The 12,415-nt window shown below is 50.6% G+C and overlaps 1 protein-coding gene across 14 annotated transcripts in view; it reads left to right on the top strand.

Moving 5' to 3' along the window:
* Positions 1–12,415, top strand: part of Myo9b (myosin IXB) — a 93,561-nt gene that overhangs the window by 39,538 nt on the left and 41,608 nt on the right. For all 14 annotated transcript variants that reach the window (XM_008824637.3, XM_008824636.3, XM_008824635.3 and 11 more), the window contains exons 3-4: positions 3,001–3,095; positions 11,780–11,842. In XM_008824637.3, the coding sequence (XP_008822859.1) occupies positions 3,001–3,095; positions 11,780–11,842 (158 nt within the window). The remainder of the gene's footprint in view (positions 1–3,000; positions 3,096–11,779; positions 11,843–12,415) is intronic.

Raw genomic sequence — 12,415 nt, 5'->3', positions numbered from 1 at the left:
CTGTTCTGTCCAAAGGTCTGAGCTCTCCAAAGAAGCATCTGGACCTCCACCTTCACAGGCTGTCTTGTGTAGTTTCCTTCAGACTGCCCCTGTCACCATTGTCTCAGCCTATCTTCTGTTGCTATAACGGAATGCTATAGGCCAAAGAATTTATAAAGAAGAAAGGTTATGATCTAGATCCAGGGGTGGTGCAAGCCTGTCGTTCTGCCACTTGGGAGGATAAGGCAGGAGATTGACTTATAGTTCTAGGCCAGCCGGGGTTACAGAGTGAGGCTCTGTCTCAAAAAATAGACTTTGGGAAAGTGGCTCAGTGGGTAAGAACACTTGGTGTGCAAGCATGAGGACCTGAGTTCAGATCCCCAAGACACAACTGAAAAGCCAGATGTGGTTGAGCACCTGGGATGCCAACACTGGGGGGGCAGAGACAGGCAGGTGGCTGGGGCTTACTGGCTGCCAGCATAGCTCCAGGTTAAGTGAGGGACTGTGTCACAAGGGAATAAAGTAAAGAGTGATAGAGCAGGACACCCACGTCCTCCTCTGGCCTCTGCACATGTGCACGTGCAGCACACACACGTACGCACCCACCCACCCCTGAATGGTTTATTCAACCAAGGTTCTGGAGTCCAAGCTCAAGGGGCCACACCTAGTAAGAGTCTTCTTGCTGCATCAGGTCATGGTAGAGGCATCATGGGAAGACAGCAAGCAGCCATCTGTGTCTGTGTGTCTGTGTGCATACAACCATGTGTGGAGGCCAGAGGTCGATATCATCTATCTGCCTCAGTCACTCTCCAGCCTGTATTTTCTCTCATGGAACCTGGAGTTCTACAGTTTGGCTAGGCTGGCTGGCCAGGGAGCCTCTAGAATTCTCCTGTCAGTGCATCCCAGGGCTGGGATTACAGATGTGTATAGACATGCCCTAGGTTTTACATAGGTGCTAGGAACCCAAACTCAAGGCCTCGTGGTTGTATAGCAAGCACCGCACCCACTGAGCCCTCTCACTCAGTCCCCTCTCTCTTCTTAGAAAGCACTAATGCCATCACAGAACCCACACTCATCACTTCCCAGCCTTCCCCCAGGTTTCCCATAATTCCTCACAGTAGGAATTAAATTTCAACATCAGCTTTTGGGGTACCATGAAGCCATACCACAGGTAGACAAAACACCACAGCTTGGGCATTGAAACTTCAGATGCAAATTCTCACAGGTCCTCAGACCGGGAAGGCCAGAGTCAAGGCGAGGCACATCTAGTATCATCAAGGTCCACTTCTTGGTTCATAGAAGAAATATTTGCGCTGTGTCTTGCTGCGTGGACAGTGTTTATATGTTTTTTGAGACAGGATGTGGCTTGGAGCTAGAACCCTGCCTAGAATTCCACCAGTGAGGGGCTACCTGGCTTGCGTGAGAACCTGAAAAAAAAAAAAAAAGAAAAAAGAAAAGAAAAGTGAAAATATACCCCTTCTGGTGTGGTGGCCCAGCACTGGAGTGACCCAGGCAGCAGGACCACCAGTTCCAGCTCATTAGTCTGTGTAGTAAGGTGTTATCTAAAACAGATAGCAGAAGTTTACAGTCCCATCCACTGTGAATGGATCTCCAGGTTACTTCTCCTGTGTGGTGAGCCACCTCCCCAGCCCTCTCTGCCTGCAGCCCCCTTCTCTGCACTGGGGACCTAGATCCAGGCTCTGGCACTGCTTCCTTGCAGCCCACCCCTTTTACCCGTACCCCAGCTCTGCCTCCTGAGCTCACTGCTGTCAGCCTAATTCATTGTTCTCCACTTCCCAACTTCCCTTTCTGCGTGTGACCCCAGAATAGCATCGTTTTGCATCCCATAACAAAGACTTGGACACCTGAGAGCCAGGTCTCTAGGACTACCTGGTTTCTTTCCCCCTCATTTCCAGGCACCACTGCCTCTACCTTGCTTGCCATAACCGTCCTCTTCCTGAAGCTGGAGCCGTGCTCCCTACTCCCACCAGTCTGAGCAGCAGCATCTTTTCTGCCCCATGGCCCCAGCCTACCCCTCCCTGTGGAGAGGTGGGTTTGTGTGGGAATGGGGCGTCCCCAGTCCCTGGGTGTTGGTTATAGTGGAGGTGTCAGAACAACCCATAAGCTTTCCTGTGCCTGAGGGAGAAAAGATTCTGGGGACAGCGAAATGATCCAGAGGGTGAAGGCACTTGCCCACCCAGTGTGACAACCTGAGTTCAGGTCCCCAGAACTCATACAGTAGAGGGGGAGAGTCACTTCCCCCAACTCTGACCTTTGTGTGTGTGCACACACGTATACCAATTAAACACTTTTTTTTTTTTGTCTTTTTGAGACAGGGTCTCCCTGTAGCCCCAGCTGTCCTGGAACTCACTATGTAGACCAGGCTGGCCTTGAACACAGGGAGATCCGCCTGCCTCTGCCTCCCAAGTGCTGGGACTACAGGCGTACGCCTTCATACCCGGCAATGTTAAGTAATTTTTTTAAAAAACGGAATCTGAACACTGGCTTTTATGCTTTTTTTATTTTGGTTTGGTTTAGGGTGCTAGGGATGGAACCTAGTGCCTGGTGCGCTATAGGCCTGCACAGTGCCACATGCCAGCCAAGGAAGTGGCATTGGTATTGCCAAACTCTTAAACACTGAACATGTTGCCCACATGGCCACTGTGTACACAGGGAAAACACATGGAGACACACCTTGGCTGTACTCCAGTGTCTTACTTTACTGCTTGTTTATTACTACACATTTTGTGTGTGTGTGTGTGTGTGTGTGTGTGTGTCTGCATCTGCCACCAAGCATGTGTGGAAGAGTCAAGGAACAACTCTTGGGAGTTGGTTCTTGCCTTTCCCCACTGAGCCATCTCACCTGGTCTGTGTCTTGCTTCCTATCTGAGCCTCTGAGTGACTCACTCAGGGCTGGCTCTTGGGACAGGAATGCAGTGCCCATAGAGCGTTCTGGGCCAAGGCAGAGGCCCGTGGAAAACCCAAGTCCAGGTTCTGAAACCCTGTCTTTGTTTCCTGCAGGCTTTTGGGAATGCCAAAACGGCCCACAACAACAACTCCAGCCGCTTCGGGAAGTTCATCCAAGTCAACTACCTGGAGAGTGGCATCGTGCGGGGGTGAGTCACCAGGCCAGGGTGTCTGCATGACAGCGGAGTGCTCCCTTCTCAAGCTGGGGCCCCACACAGCTTAATCAGTGCACTGCCACTGAGGTGCACATCCATCTGAGTGGGCTGAGGAGGGCTTACGACGAAGTTCTGTGCGGTGGGCTGACGAAGTTTCTGCTATCGTGACTTGACCCAGAACAGGCACAGCTAACTCAGCCTGTTGGGTAGATTTGTACTTTGTGAGGAGTTGAGGCATCACAGACAGAGTGGATGTGTACCCTTGTGTCTTCCAGACACGAGCTCCTTACCCAGAAAGTGAGACAGTGGTGGGCAGCAGAGTGAGGTAATGGTCTGTGAAAGCACTGACATGGGTGTGTGTGGCCTGAGCCAAGCTGGATGGGTACATTGACGGGGAGACAGAGACATTCATGGGTGGTGGGTAGATGTGTGCATATATTTTGTGTAGAGGGAAAATGGATGCTTGGACGCATGGGGTGGATAAATTTGGTTGAATGGGTAGACAGATGCATGTCTGGGTGGATGAGGATGGGGGGAATGGCTGGAAGGATGGATGGATAGGTGGGCGGGCGGGTGGAGGGGTGGATGAGTGACTAGCTGGGCAGTGGATCATTGGTAGGCAGATATGTGGGTATAAGGCCAGGTGGAGGTAGCATTCTTCTGGGCCTGCAGCCTGGTCACTCACAGGCATGCACCCCAGATGGCTTGAGGCTTTGTGGATTAATGAGTTTGGCCACAGTTCTGGAGCTTAGACTCTTCTGACTGTCAAGGTGGTAAACAGTTGTCTCCATTGACAGCTTACATGCCATGGAAGGAGGTCTATTGGGCTCTTCGGCCTCTGGCAGCTTCTGTTCTGCTGCTCTGACTCTGGCCCCTTGTGACCTGCACGTGTCCCATGGCCTCGGCCCCCACATGACCTCTAGGGTTCAGCCATGGTGGTGTTCTCTGCCCCTTGAACTAGGTGCCTACATCCTGAAGGGTCACAGGCACCACACCCAGCCTTCTGTCTCCTAGACCTGGCTTCTTTTTGTGTGTGTGTGTGTGTGTGTGTGTGTGTGTGTGTGTGTGTATTTAAACACACCTCACAGCCAGGTGTGGCAGTGCATGCCTGTGATCTCAGCACTCAGGAGACTAAGGAGGAAAGATCAGAAGTTAAAGATCAGCCTGGACTAAATGAGACCCTCTAAAACATAATTACACACGCAGACACATGTCACAGCAACATAGATGAGCCTCAAAGACAGACTCCTTGAAAACAGCCAACCACAGAAAGACTGCTAGGCACAGTGGCACAGGCCTGTCATCCCATCACTGGGGAGACAGAGGCAGGAGATCATGAGTTCCAGATTGGCCTGGCTTATACAGTGAGTCCCAAAAAGCTGAGGGTTGAGGGTGGAGCTCAGCAACAGAGCCTTGCCACGCCTGTTCAGTTCCCCTACCTAATCCTCAGTCTTGCCAAAGACAAGAGAAAAGGTCTCTGGCAGAAAGGCTCAGTGATAGGATAGGCATCTGCTGCCAAGCCCGATGACCTGAGTTCAATCCCCAGGGGGACCCACATGGTGGAGGGAGAAAACCAACTCCCACCCCTACCAAATAAATAAATGTAATATATTTTTGAAAGAGAAAAATACGAAAGGTTGATTGTACCACAGACCTGGAGGCCATAGTGCAATGTTGTGTTGGCACAGCTGCTCTCCTTCCTCAAGTCCTAGGGGACCTTTTCTGGACTCTTGCAGTCTCTGGTGCCCCAGGTGGTCCTGGCTTGTGGTCCCATCACTCCAACCTCTGACTTTGCTCACAGGGCTTAGGTGTCTTGGTGTCCCTTCAGCCTAGGTCCTTTAGGGACACTGAGTTTTGAGCCACCCAGGTCATCCAGCATGATCTTCTGGCCTTTAGTTACCACAAAGACGGTTTTCAAATCCAGTCACCCTGTTAGTTGTAGTGGAGGTCTAAGGTGCATGCACCATAGTGTACCAACACTCCTGCTGGTCAGCGTCCCACAGTGATGGCGCCCCCTGTGGTAGCTGGCAGATGGAAGGCTTGTTTGTGCCCTTGGTTTGAGAGAGTCTGGTCCCTGACCCATTAGAAGCCCACCTTGGCAAGAGCAGAAACCAGTGACATCATGAGCCACAAAAGAGGAAGAAGAAGGGGCCAAGGCCCCACTGTCCCCTTAGGGTGCCCTCCCCCAGTGACCTAAAACCCTCTTGCTAGGCCCTACCTCCTGAAGGTTCCATCACCCAGGCTCAGTGCTGTCTAGAGACCACACTTGCTGTACACAGCCTTGGGAGGCATGGAAGTTGTAGTTGACTCTCCTGTGGCGAGCATGCTTTGCACACCTGGGTGCATGTATGATGGCGACCCCTAAGGATCCAGCCATGGTGCCTGAGTTTGTGAATGCTTCCGTGGGGAAGGGGTTGGCCTGTGGAAGGTGGGACCTATGAGAGGAAGTGTGTCTATGGGGGTTGGATCTTGTCATGCCCCATCCTGTCACAGTTCTGCCATGCTTTCTCCACTACAATGGACTGAGACCTCTGAACGCAGGCTGGATAGACCCTTCTTCCCTACAGCTTACAGTGAGAGTTTGACTCACTTCTTTGGGCCCTGGGGCCATTATTAGGGTAAAATCAGGGTTCTTTGAAACTAACACTGCAATTCAGTGATGTGAATTGATAACCAAGATGACTACGGAATTGCTCACAGGACGATAGCATACATGTTGTAGAGATCCATGATCCAGAAGGAATAGTAAAGTGATGTGAGCTTTTATCACAGTACTATAATGACACACAATACTTGCAAGTTCTTTATGTCTAGAATTTTCCATGTCATATTTTCAAACCTTAGCTACTGTGGGTAACTAAAACCACCAAACATGAAGCTCGGGGAGGAAAGACATGTCAGGTCACAGTCCAGGGTCCCGGTGGCATTTCTGCTATCATTCGTGGACTGGGTACCCTAGGCTAGCCGGCCCTCAGCTGATGAGTCCAGCCTGGCTGACCTACCATAGACTCACATCAGGTTCAGGGCCAGCAGCCTTGGGTAGCCAGATCACCCAGATCAGCTTTTCCTGAGGCTCCCCACGATCTCACAAGCCTTGTGACCCACGGCCCTGCCCTGCCGAAGCACTGGTCTTTACCTCAAGAAAGGCTTTCCCACTCTGACCAGCAGCCGTGCTGTGTCCTGGCTTCCTGCCCTATGGGCCGCAGCAGCCTCAGAGGGAACAGACTGGACCCGGTTATGCTTTTATCTACTTTGGCACATGACATTTCTGTTGCTGATCCCTACCAAGGGTCAGGGGCCGTCCAAGCCTGGCCCTAGTTCCCCAGTCCTGAGGTCTCAGCTTCCTCCATGTGCAGGAATTTAGTTCAGAGGGAGTCTTGGCTCCGACAGGACCCCTTGTTAGGCTCTGACCTTTAAAACAGTGGGGAGGATTGATGAGATGGTCCTTGCAGCCAAGCCTGACGAAGTGAGTTTAAGCACCAGGACCTACATGGTGGAAGGGGAGAACCAGCTCCTGAAAGTTGCCCTCTGACCTCTACCCAGGAGCTATGGGACATGCCCCAACTCAAATTTAATTAATTAAAAACAAACAAAAACAAGAACTGGGGAAAGGGAGATACTCTTGTCTGTGCACTAGCAGCCTGTTCCACACACAGACCCTGGCCTACCTTCTGCTTGGGCAGGGTCTACCTAGCCCTGTACACAAGGACAGGAATCCCAGAAGTCAGGTGCAGCCTTTCTCCCCAGGAAGATGAAGTAAGGACAGGTTCCAGAGTTGAACAGCTTCTGGTTGAGTGAAGAGATGGAAACAATTATTTGTGTCAGATATGGTGATGCTCATCGGTGATCCAACCACTCTAGAGGCAGAGGCAGAAGCAGCAGGATCACGAGGCCTGGGTCAGCCTGGCCTTCATAGCAAGACTGTGCCTGGAAAAAAATTAAAAGTTTTTTTTTTCTTTTTTTTTTTGGTCTTTTTGAGACAGGGTCTTCCTGTAGCCCCAGCTGCCCTGGAGCTCACTATGTAGACCAGGAATGAAGAGTCAACTAGGCGTGGTGGTGCACACCTCTAGTTCCAGCACTGGGAGGCAGAGGCAGGCAGATCTCTGTGAGTTCAAGGCCAGCCTGGTCTACATAGTGAGTTCAGGTCAGCTGGGGCTACAGGGAGACCCTGTCTCAAAAAGACAAAAAAAGAAGAAGAAAAATCCAGATGGTGCCCTTAGAAAGCTGCCATGCACTGGGAGTTCCCCCCACAGTAGTACAGTGCTATAGAGGCCCGGCATCCATCAGGCCATCGATGCAGACTCAAGCCATCCCTTAATGCTGTACCTCATGCACCTGCTGTTTCCCGTATTGAAAAGATAGGCTCAGGTTTGGGGGACTGCAGGTTCTCCAGCTGCCGTGCCAGCCCTGGTGGAAATGGAGGGAGCCCACCTTCCCTTCTGTGGGGTCCTGTAGGGGTCTGGGCTACCTCTGTCACTGGGAGCCACAGACCACCCCCCCTCCCCCCAGTGAGGCAGGAGTTCCTGAGACCACCAGAGATGATACTGGGGAAACACAGATCCCCAGGAAGCACTGACCTGATCTAACAGCTTGAGTAGCCGTAATCCAAGTACCCCAAATCCAAAATGTTCCAAGTTCTCAAGCCCACCAGACACCAGTGTGAGCCAGAGGTGCCATGTCTGTGTGACAGGATATACCCAAAACCATGTAAAGGACTTCTGGGGGGCTGGGTAGATGGCTCAGTGGGTAAAGCGCTACAGTGAAGGCTGGACTTAGATTTCTAAAATGGCCCAGCCAAGGTATGGCAGCCAGTTGTCATCCCAGTGTTCAGGAGGCAGAGATGGGGTCCCCAGAGCAAGCTGCCTTAGCAAGACTAGCTGAATTGGTGATCATCAGGTTTAGCGAGAGACCCTGCCTCCATGTCTAAGACTGTTCAAGGAACACACCTAATATCAACTTCAGAACTTCACATGGATATGCACACGTTATGCCCACACATATGTGAACATACATGCACATGCTTCCCCCAAAAGACTTTTTGGTTATATGCTGTGTGTGGAAGGTATGAATTGCATGTTTGTAGCTGGATGCTATCCCTGAGACATCTCATCACATGTGTGCAGGTATTCTAGTAACTGCAAAAAGAGGGGCAGGAGAGATGGGTCAGTGGTTAAGAGCACTTGCTGCTTTTGCAAAGGATCCGAGTTTGAATTCCAGCCATCCACATCAGCTTACTCACAACTACTTGTAACTCCAGCCCCTGGGAATCTGACTCCCTCTTCTGGCCTCCTTGGACAACTGCACTCACATGCACAAAGCACACACAGATACACACATACACACAATTAAAAATAAAAATAAAAGGGAGCTGGAGAGATAGCTTAGCAGTTAAGAGCACTGGCTATTCTTACAGAAGACCAGGGTTCAAATCCCAACACCTACATGGTGGCTAACAACCGTTTATAACTCTGGTTCCAGGGGTCAGATGCCTTCTTCTGTCTTCCAAGGGCACCACAGGCGCACTTATGTACATGCAGGCATAACACTCATAAAGTAAAAATAAGTTAATTTAAAAAAATTAAAGCTGGACATGGTGGCGCATCCCTTTAATCCCAGCACTAGGGAGGCAGAGGCAGGCAGATCTCTGTGAATTCAAGGCCAGCCTGGTCTGCATAGTGAGTTCCAGGCCAGCTGGGGCTACAGGGAGACCGTGTCTCAAAAAGACCAAAAAAAGTGGAAAAAGAAACCCCAAATAGTTGTGGTCCCTAGCATTGATATACTTTTTAAAATTTATTTTTATGTGTGTGAGTGTTTTGCCTACATGTATTTGAGTACACTCATGTTGTACAATGCCCATGGAGGCCAGAAGAGGGTGTCAGATCCCCTGGAATTGGAATTACAGATGGTTGTCCGCCGTCATGTGGGTCTAGGAATGGAACTCAGGTCCTCTGTAAGAGCAACTAGTGAGTGCTCTTAACCACTGAGCCATCTCTCCAGCCCCTCGTCCCCAGCATTTGAAACAGAGGACTCAGCCCATGTTGAGGCTGGACTGTTTGGATGCTCTGGTCAGCTATTGCACCTCACAGCCTTGAGGCTCCAGGGGTTGTGGGAACTGAGCTGGGAAGAAACACGACTTCTTAGTGCAGAGGACATTACCAGCCGTGGTAGAATGCCAGGTGGATGAGCACAGCCAGGTTCCTGAGTGTCTCAGGGACCCCTGCTCTTCAAAGGACAATGACCAAAGTGAGGGGTGGGCTGGGGAGATGGCTGAGCGGGTACAGTGCTGGCCACACAAGCCTGACAACCTGAGTTCGGTGCCTAGAACCCACCAGAACTGGAGGTGGGAGCACACATCTGTGATCTCAGCACTCCTATGGGAAGATGGGAGGCTGAGTTAGGAGAATCAGCCAGAAGCTCACGGGCCAGACAGCCTGGAGTTCAGGCAGTAACAGAAATGAGAGAGGTCGGCCTGGTTAGCTTGAATTGTCCGCCTGACGTGGCCAAGAATCATCTGAGAAGAGACTCCATTGAGGGATTTCCCAGGTCAGATTGACCTTTGCGCATGTCATGAAGGACTGTCCTGATTGATGATTAATTGGGGGGGAAGGTTGCAGCACACTGTGGAAAACTATCCCTAAGCAGGTGGTCCTGGCCTGTTTAAAAAAAAGAGAGTGCAAGCCAGTGAATGACCCAGCAAACAGCATCCTCTGTGGTTCCTGCCTTCAGGTTCCTGCCCTGACTTCCCTCAGTGACAGACTGGGACCTGGAAGTGTAAAGTGAGATAAACCCTTTCCTCCCCAAGTTGCTTTGGTCAGAGTGTTCAATAAGTGGTTTTCTTTCAAAGTGAGAGTCTAGGGTGCAGCTCAGCAGTGGAGTGCTTACTTACCCAATGTGCAATTCTGGTTTCTATACCAGGGACTGCAGAAAACTGAACAAGCCCCAGCCTGCAGATGGTAACTGAAAATCATACAGCCAATCAGTGCCTTGTGCTTGCATATATAAAGAGTATATGTGATTCAATAATGGGACCAACATCCCAGTAAGAAAGTATGATATGACTTCAATAGATACTTCATCGAAAAAACAGATAGGAGGCCAGGCTTGGTGGTGCACACTATAATCCAAGCACTCGGGAGGCAGAGGCAGATAGAATCAGGATTTCCAGTCAGCCTGTGCCGCATTGGGAGATCCTGTTTCAAAAATACAAAACAAAGGTTTGGGAGTGTGGCTTGATGGTAGAATGCTTGCATTGTAAGACCCTGGGCTCCATCTCCAGCAACACATAAAAACAAATTGTACATTTTTCTAAAATTTTTATTACAGTTATTTGTGTTGGGGGTAGAATGCTCATGTGGAAGTCAGAGGACAGCTTACTAAAGTTGGTTCTCCTTCGAACCACCTGAGTCAAGCTGGGTGTGGTGGTGCACGCCTTTAATCCCAGCACTCGGGAGGCAGAGGCAGGCAGATCTCTGTGAATTCAAGGCCAGCCTGGTCTACATAGTGAGTTCCAGGACAGCTCGGGCTACAGGGAGACCCTGTCTCAAAAAGACCAAAAAAAAAAAAAAAAAAAACCAAACCAAACCACGTGAGTCGTCCCAGGATTCCAGCTCAGGTTCTCAGCCTTGGTGGCAAGTGCCTTTCCCCACTAAGCCCTCTTGCAACCCCAAGTTTTACACTTTAAATACTAGCAGTTTGTTATATGTATGTCAATAAAAAAATAAAAGCCATCAAAATCATCTTGGATCTTACATTGAACTTTTGGATTAGTGTGTATACAAGCAAGTGAATAAAATTGAGTTATGAACCTCTAAGAAATGTTGCTGTTGGAAAACATCCCCTGGTTGTCTATTTCGTGAACATGTGAGTCCTCTCTGGAGTGGGTCTCAAATGATGTCTGGCAGGTTTCCATGTGTCATGGTCAACCCTGATCTGGGAACTCAGTGGTCAGCTAGTGTGTTGATTCTTTGAGATTGTAGTCTGGGCACAAGGCTACACTCAGGATGTTTGCAACTACTTGCATGGTGCCATCAAAGGAAGTCGATTTGCAGAGCACAGATGCAGGCTGGGGATGTGGCTCATAGAGTGCTGTCCAGAATCCCCAGTGAGGGTCTGGGGGCGTGGTTCAGGGGTAGAGCCCCTGTCCAGAATCCCCAGTGAGGGTCTCGGGGCGTGGTTCAGGAGTAGAGCCCCTGTCCAGAATCCCCAGTGAGGGTCTGGGGGCGTGGTTCAGGGGTAGAGCCCCTGTCCAGAATCCCCAGTGAGGGTCTCGGGGCGTGGTTCAGGAGTAGAGCCCCTGCCCAGAATCCTCAGTGAGGGGCTGGGGGCGTGGTTCAGGAGTAGAGCCCCTGCCCAGAATTCCCAGTGAGGGGCTGGGGGCGTGGTTCAGGGGTAGAGCCCCTGCCCAGAATCCCCAGTGAGGGTCTGGGGGCGTGGTTCAGGGGTAGAGCCCCTGTCCAGAATCCTCAGTGAGGGGCTGGGGGCGTGGTTCAGGAGTAGAGCCCCTGCCCAGAATTCCCAGTGAGGGGCTGACATACAGTTCAGTATTGTAGTGCTTGCCTGACATTCAGGGTCCTTGGTTCTGTGCTCAATCCCAGCCAAAGCAGAAAGCTCAAGAAGGGAATGTCAAACAGTACTAAAGTGTAGTCTTTTATTTCTTTTTCTTTTTTTAAAAATGACAGAGCTGTTGTGGAAAAATACCTGCTTGAAAAATCTCGCCTGGTGTCCCGGGAGAAGGATGAGAGGTAGGGTATGGTTAATTGGAATGGTGTGGGTACAATCCAGTTCCAGTTCTTTCCATGATCGGGGAAGAAGCAAATGTCCTGGAGCCTGGGCACCTGAGGGGAAGCTGTGGTTGGCATTACTGGAGCAGAACCCATGCTGGCTTGTCCCCTCCACACACAGCCCCCTTGGCTTTGAGCCTCATGGTACTTCTGGGGTGTCATCCAACCAGGCTATTCAGTTTCTGCCTAACATGTGCTTGGGTTCACACAGGCACAGAAGTACATTTTGCAAACCCAGCACTTGGAGGCTAAGGCAGGAGGACCTCTGGATTCTAACCAGGCTGGGCTTCAGGGCAAGACTCTCAAAATAAATAAGGGGCTGGAGAGAAGGTTCAGTGTTAAGAGCACTGACTGCTCTTGCAGAGGACTCCAATTCAGTCCCCAGCCCCCACATGGCAGGGGTCAGTGCCTTCTTTTGGCCTCCCTGGACATTGCACAGCAGGGGTGCACTTACACACAGGCAAACCATTAATACAATAATATAAATAAGAATTAAGACGTTAAAAATGAAACTGACAAGTGAGTGAGCTGCCC

Source organism: Nannospalax galili, unplaced genomic scaffold (genome assembly GCF_000622305.1).
Source record: "Nannospalax galili isolate Female #2095 unplaced genomic scaffold, S.galili_v1.0 scaffold529, whole genome shotgun sequence".
Lineage (NCBI taxonomy): Eukaryota > Metazoa > Chordata > Mammalia > Rodentia > Spalacidae > Nannospalax > Nannospalax galili.
Note: the sequence above shows the minus strand (reverse complement) of the source record. Positions and strands in the feature narration are given on the sequence as shown.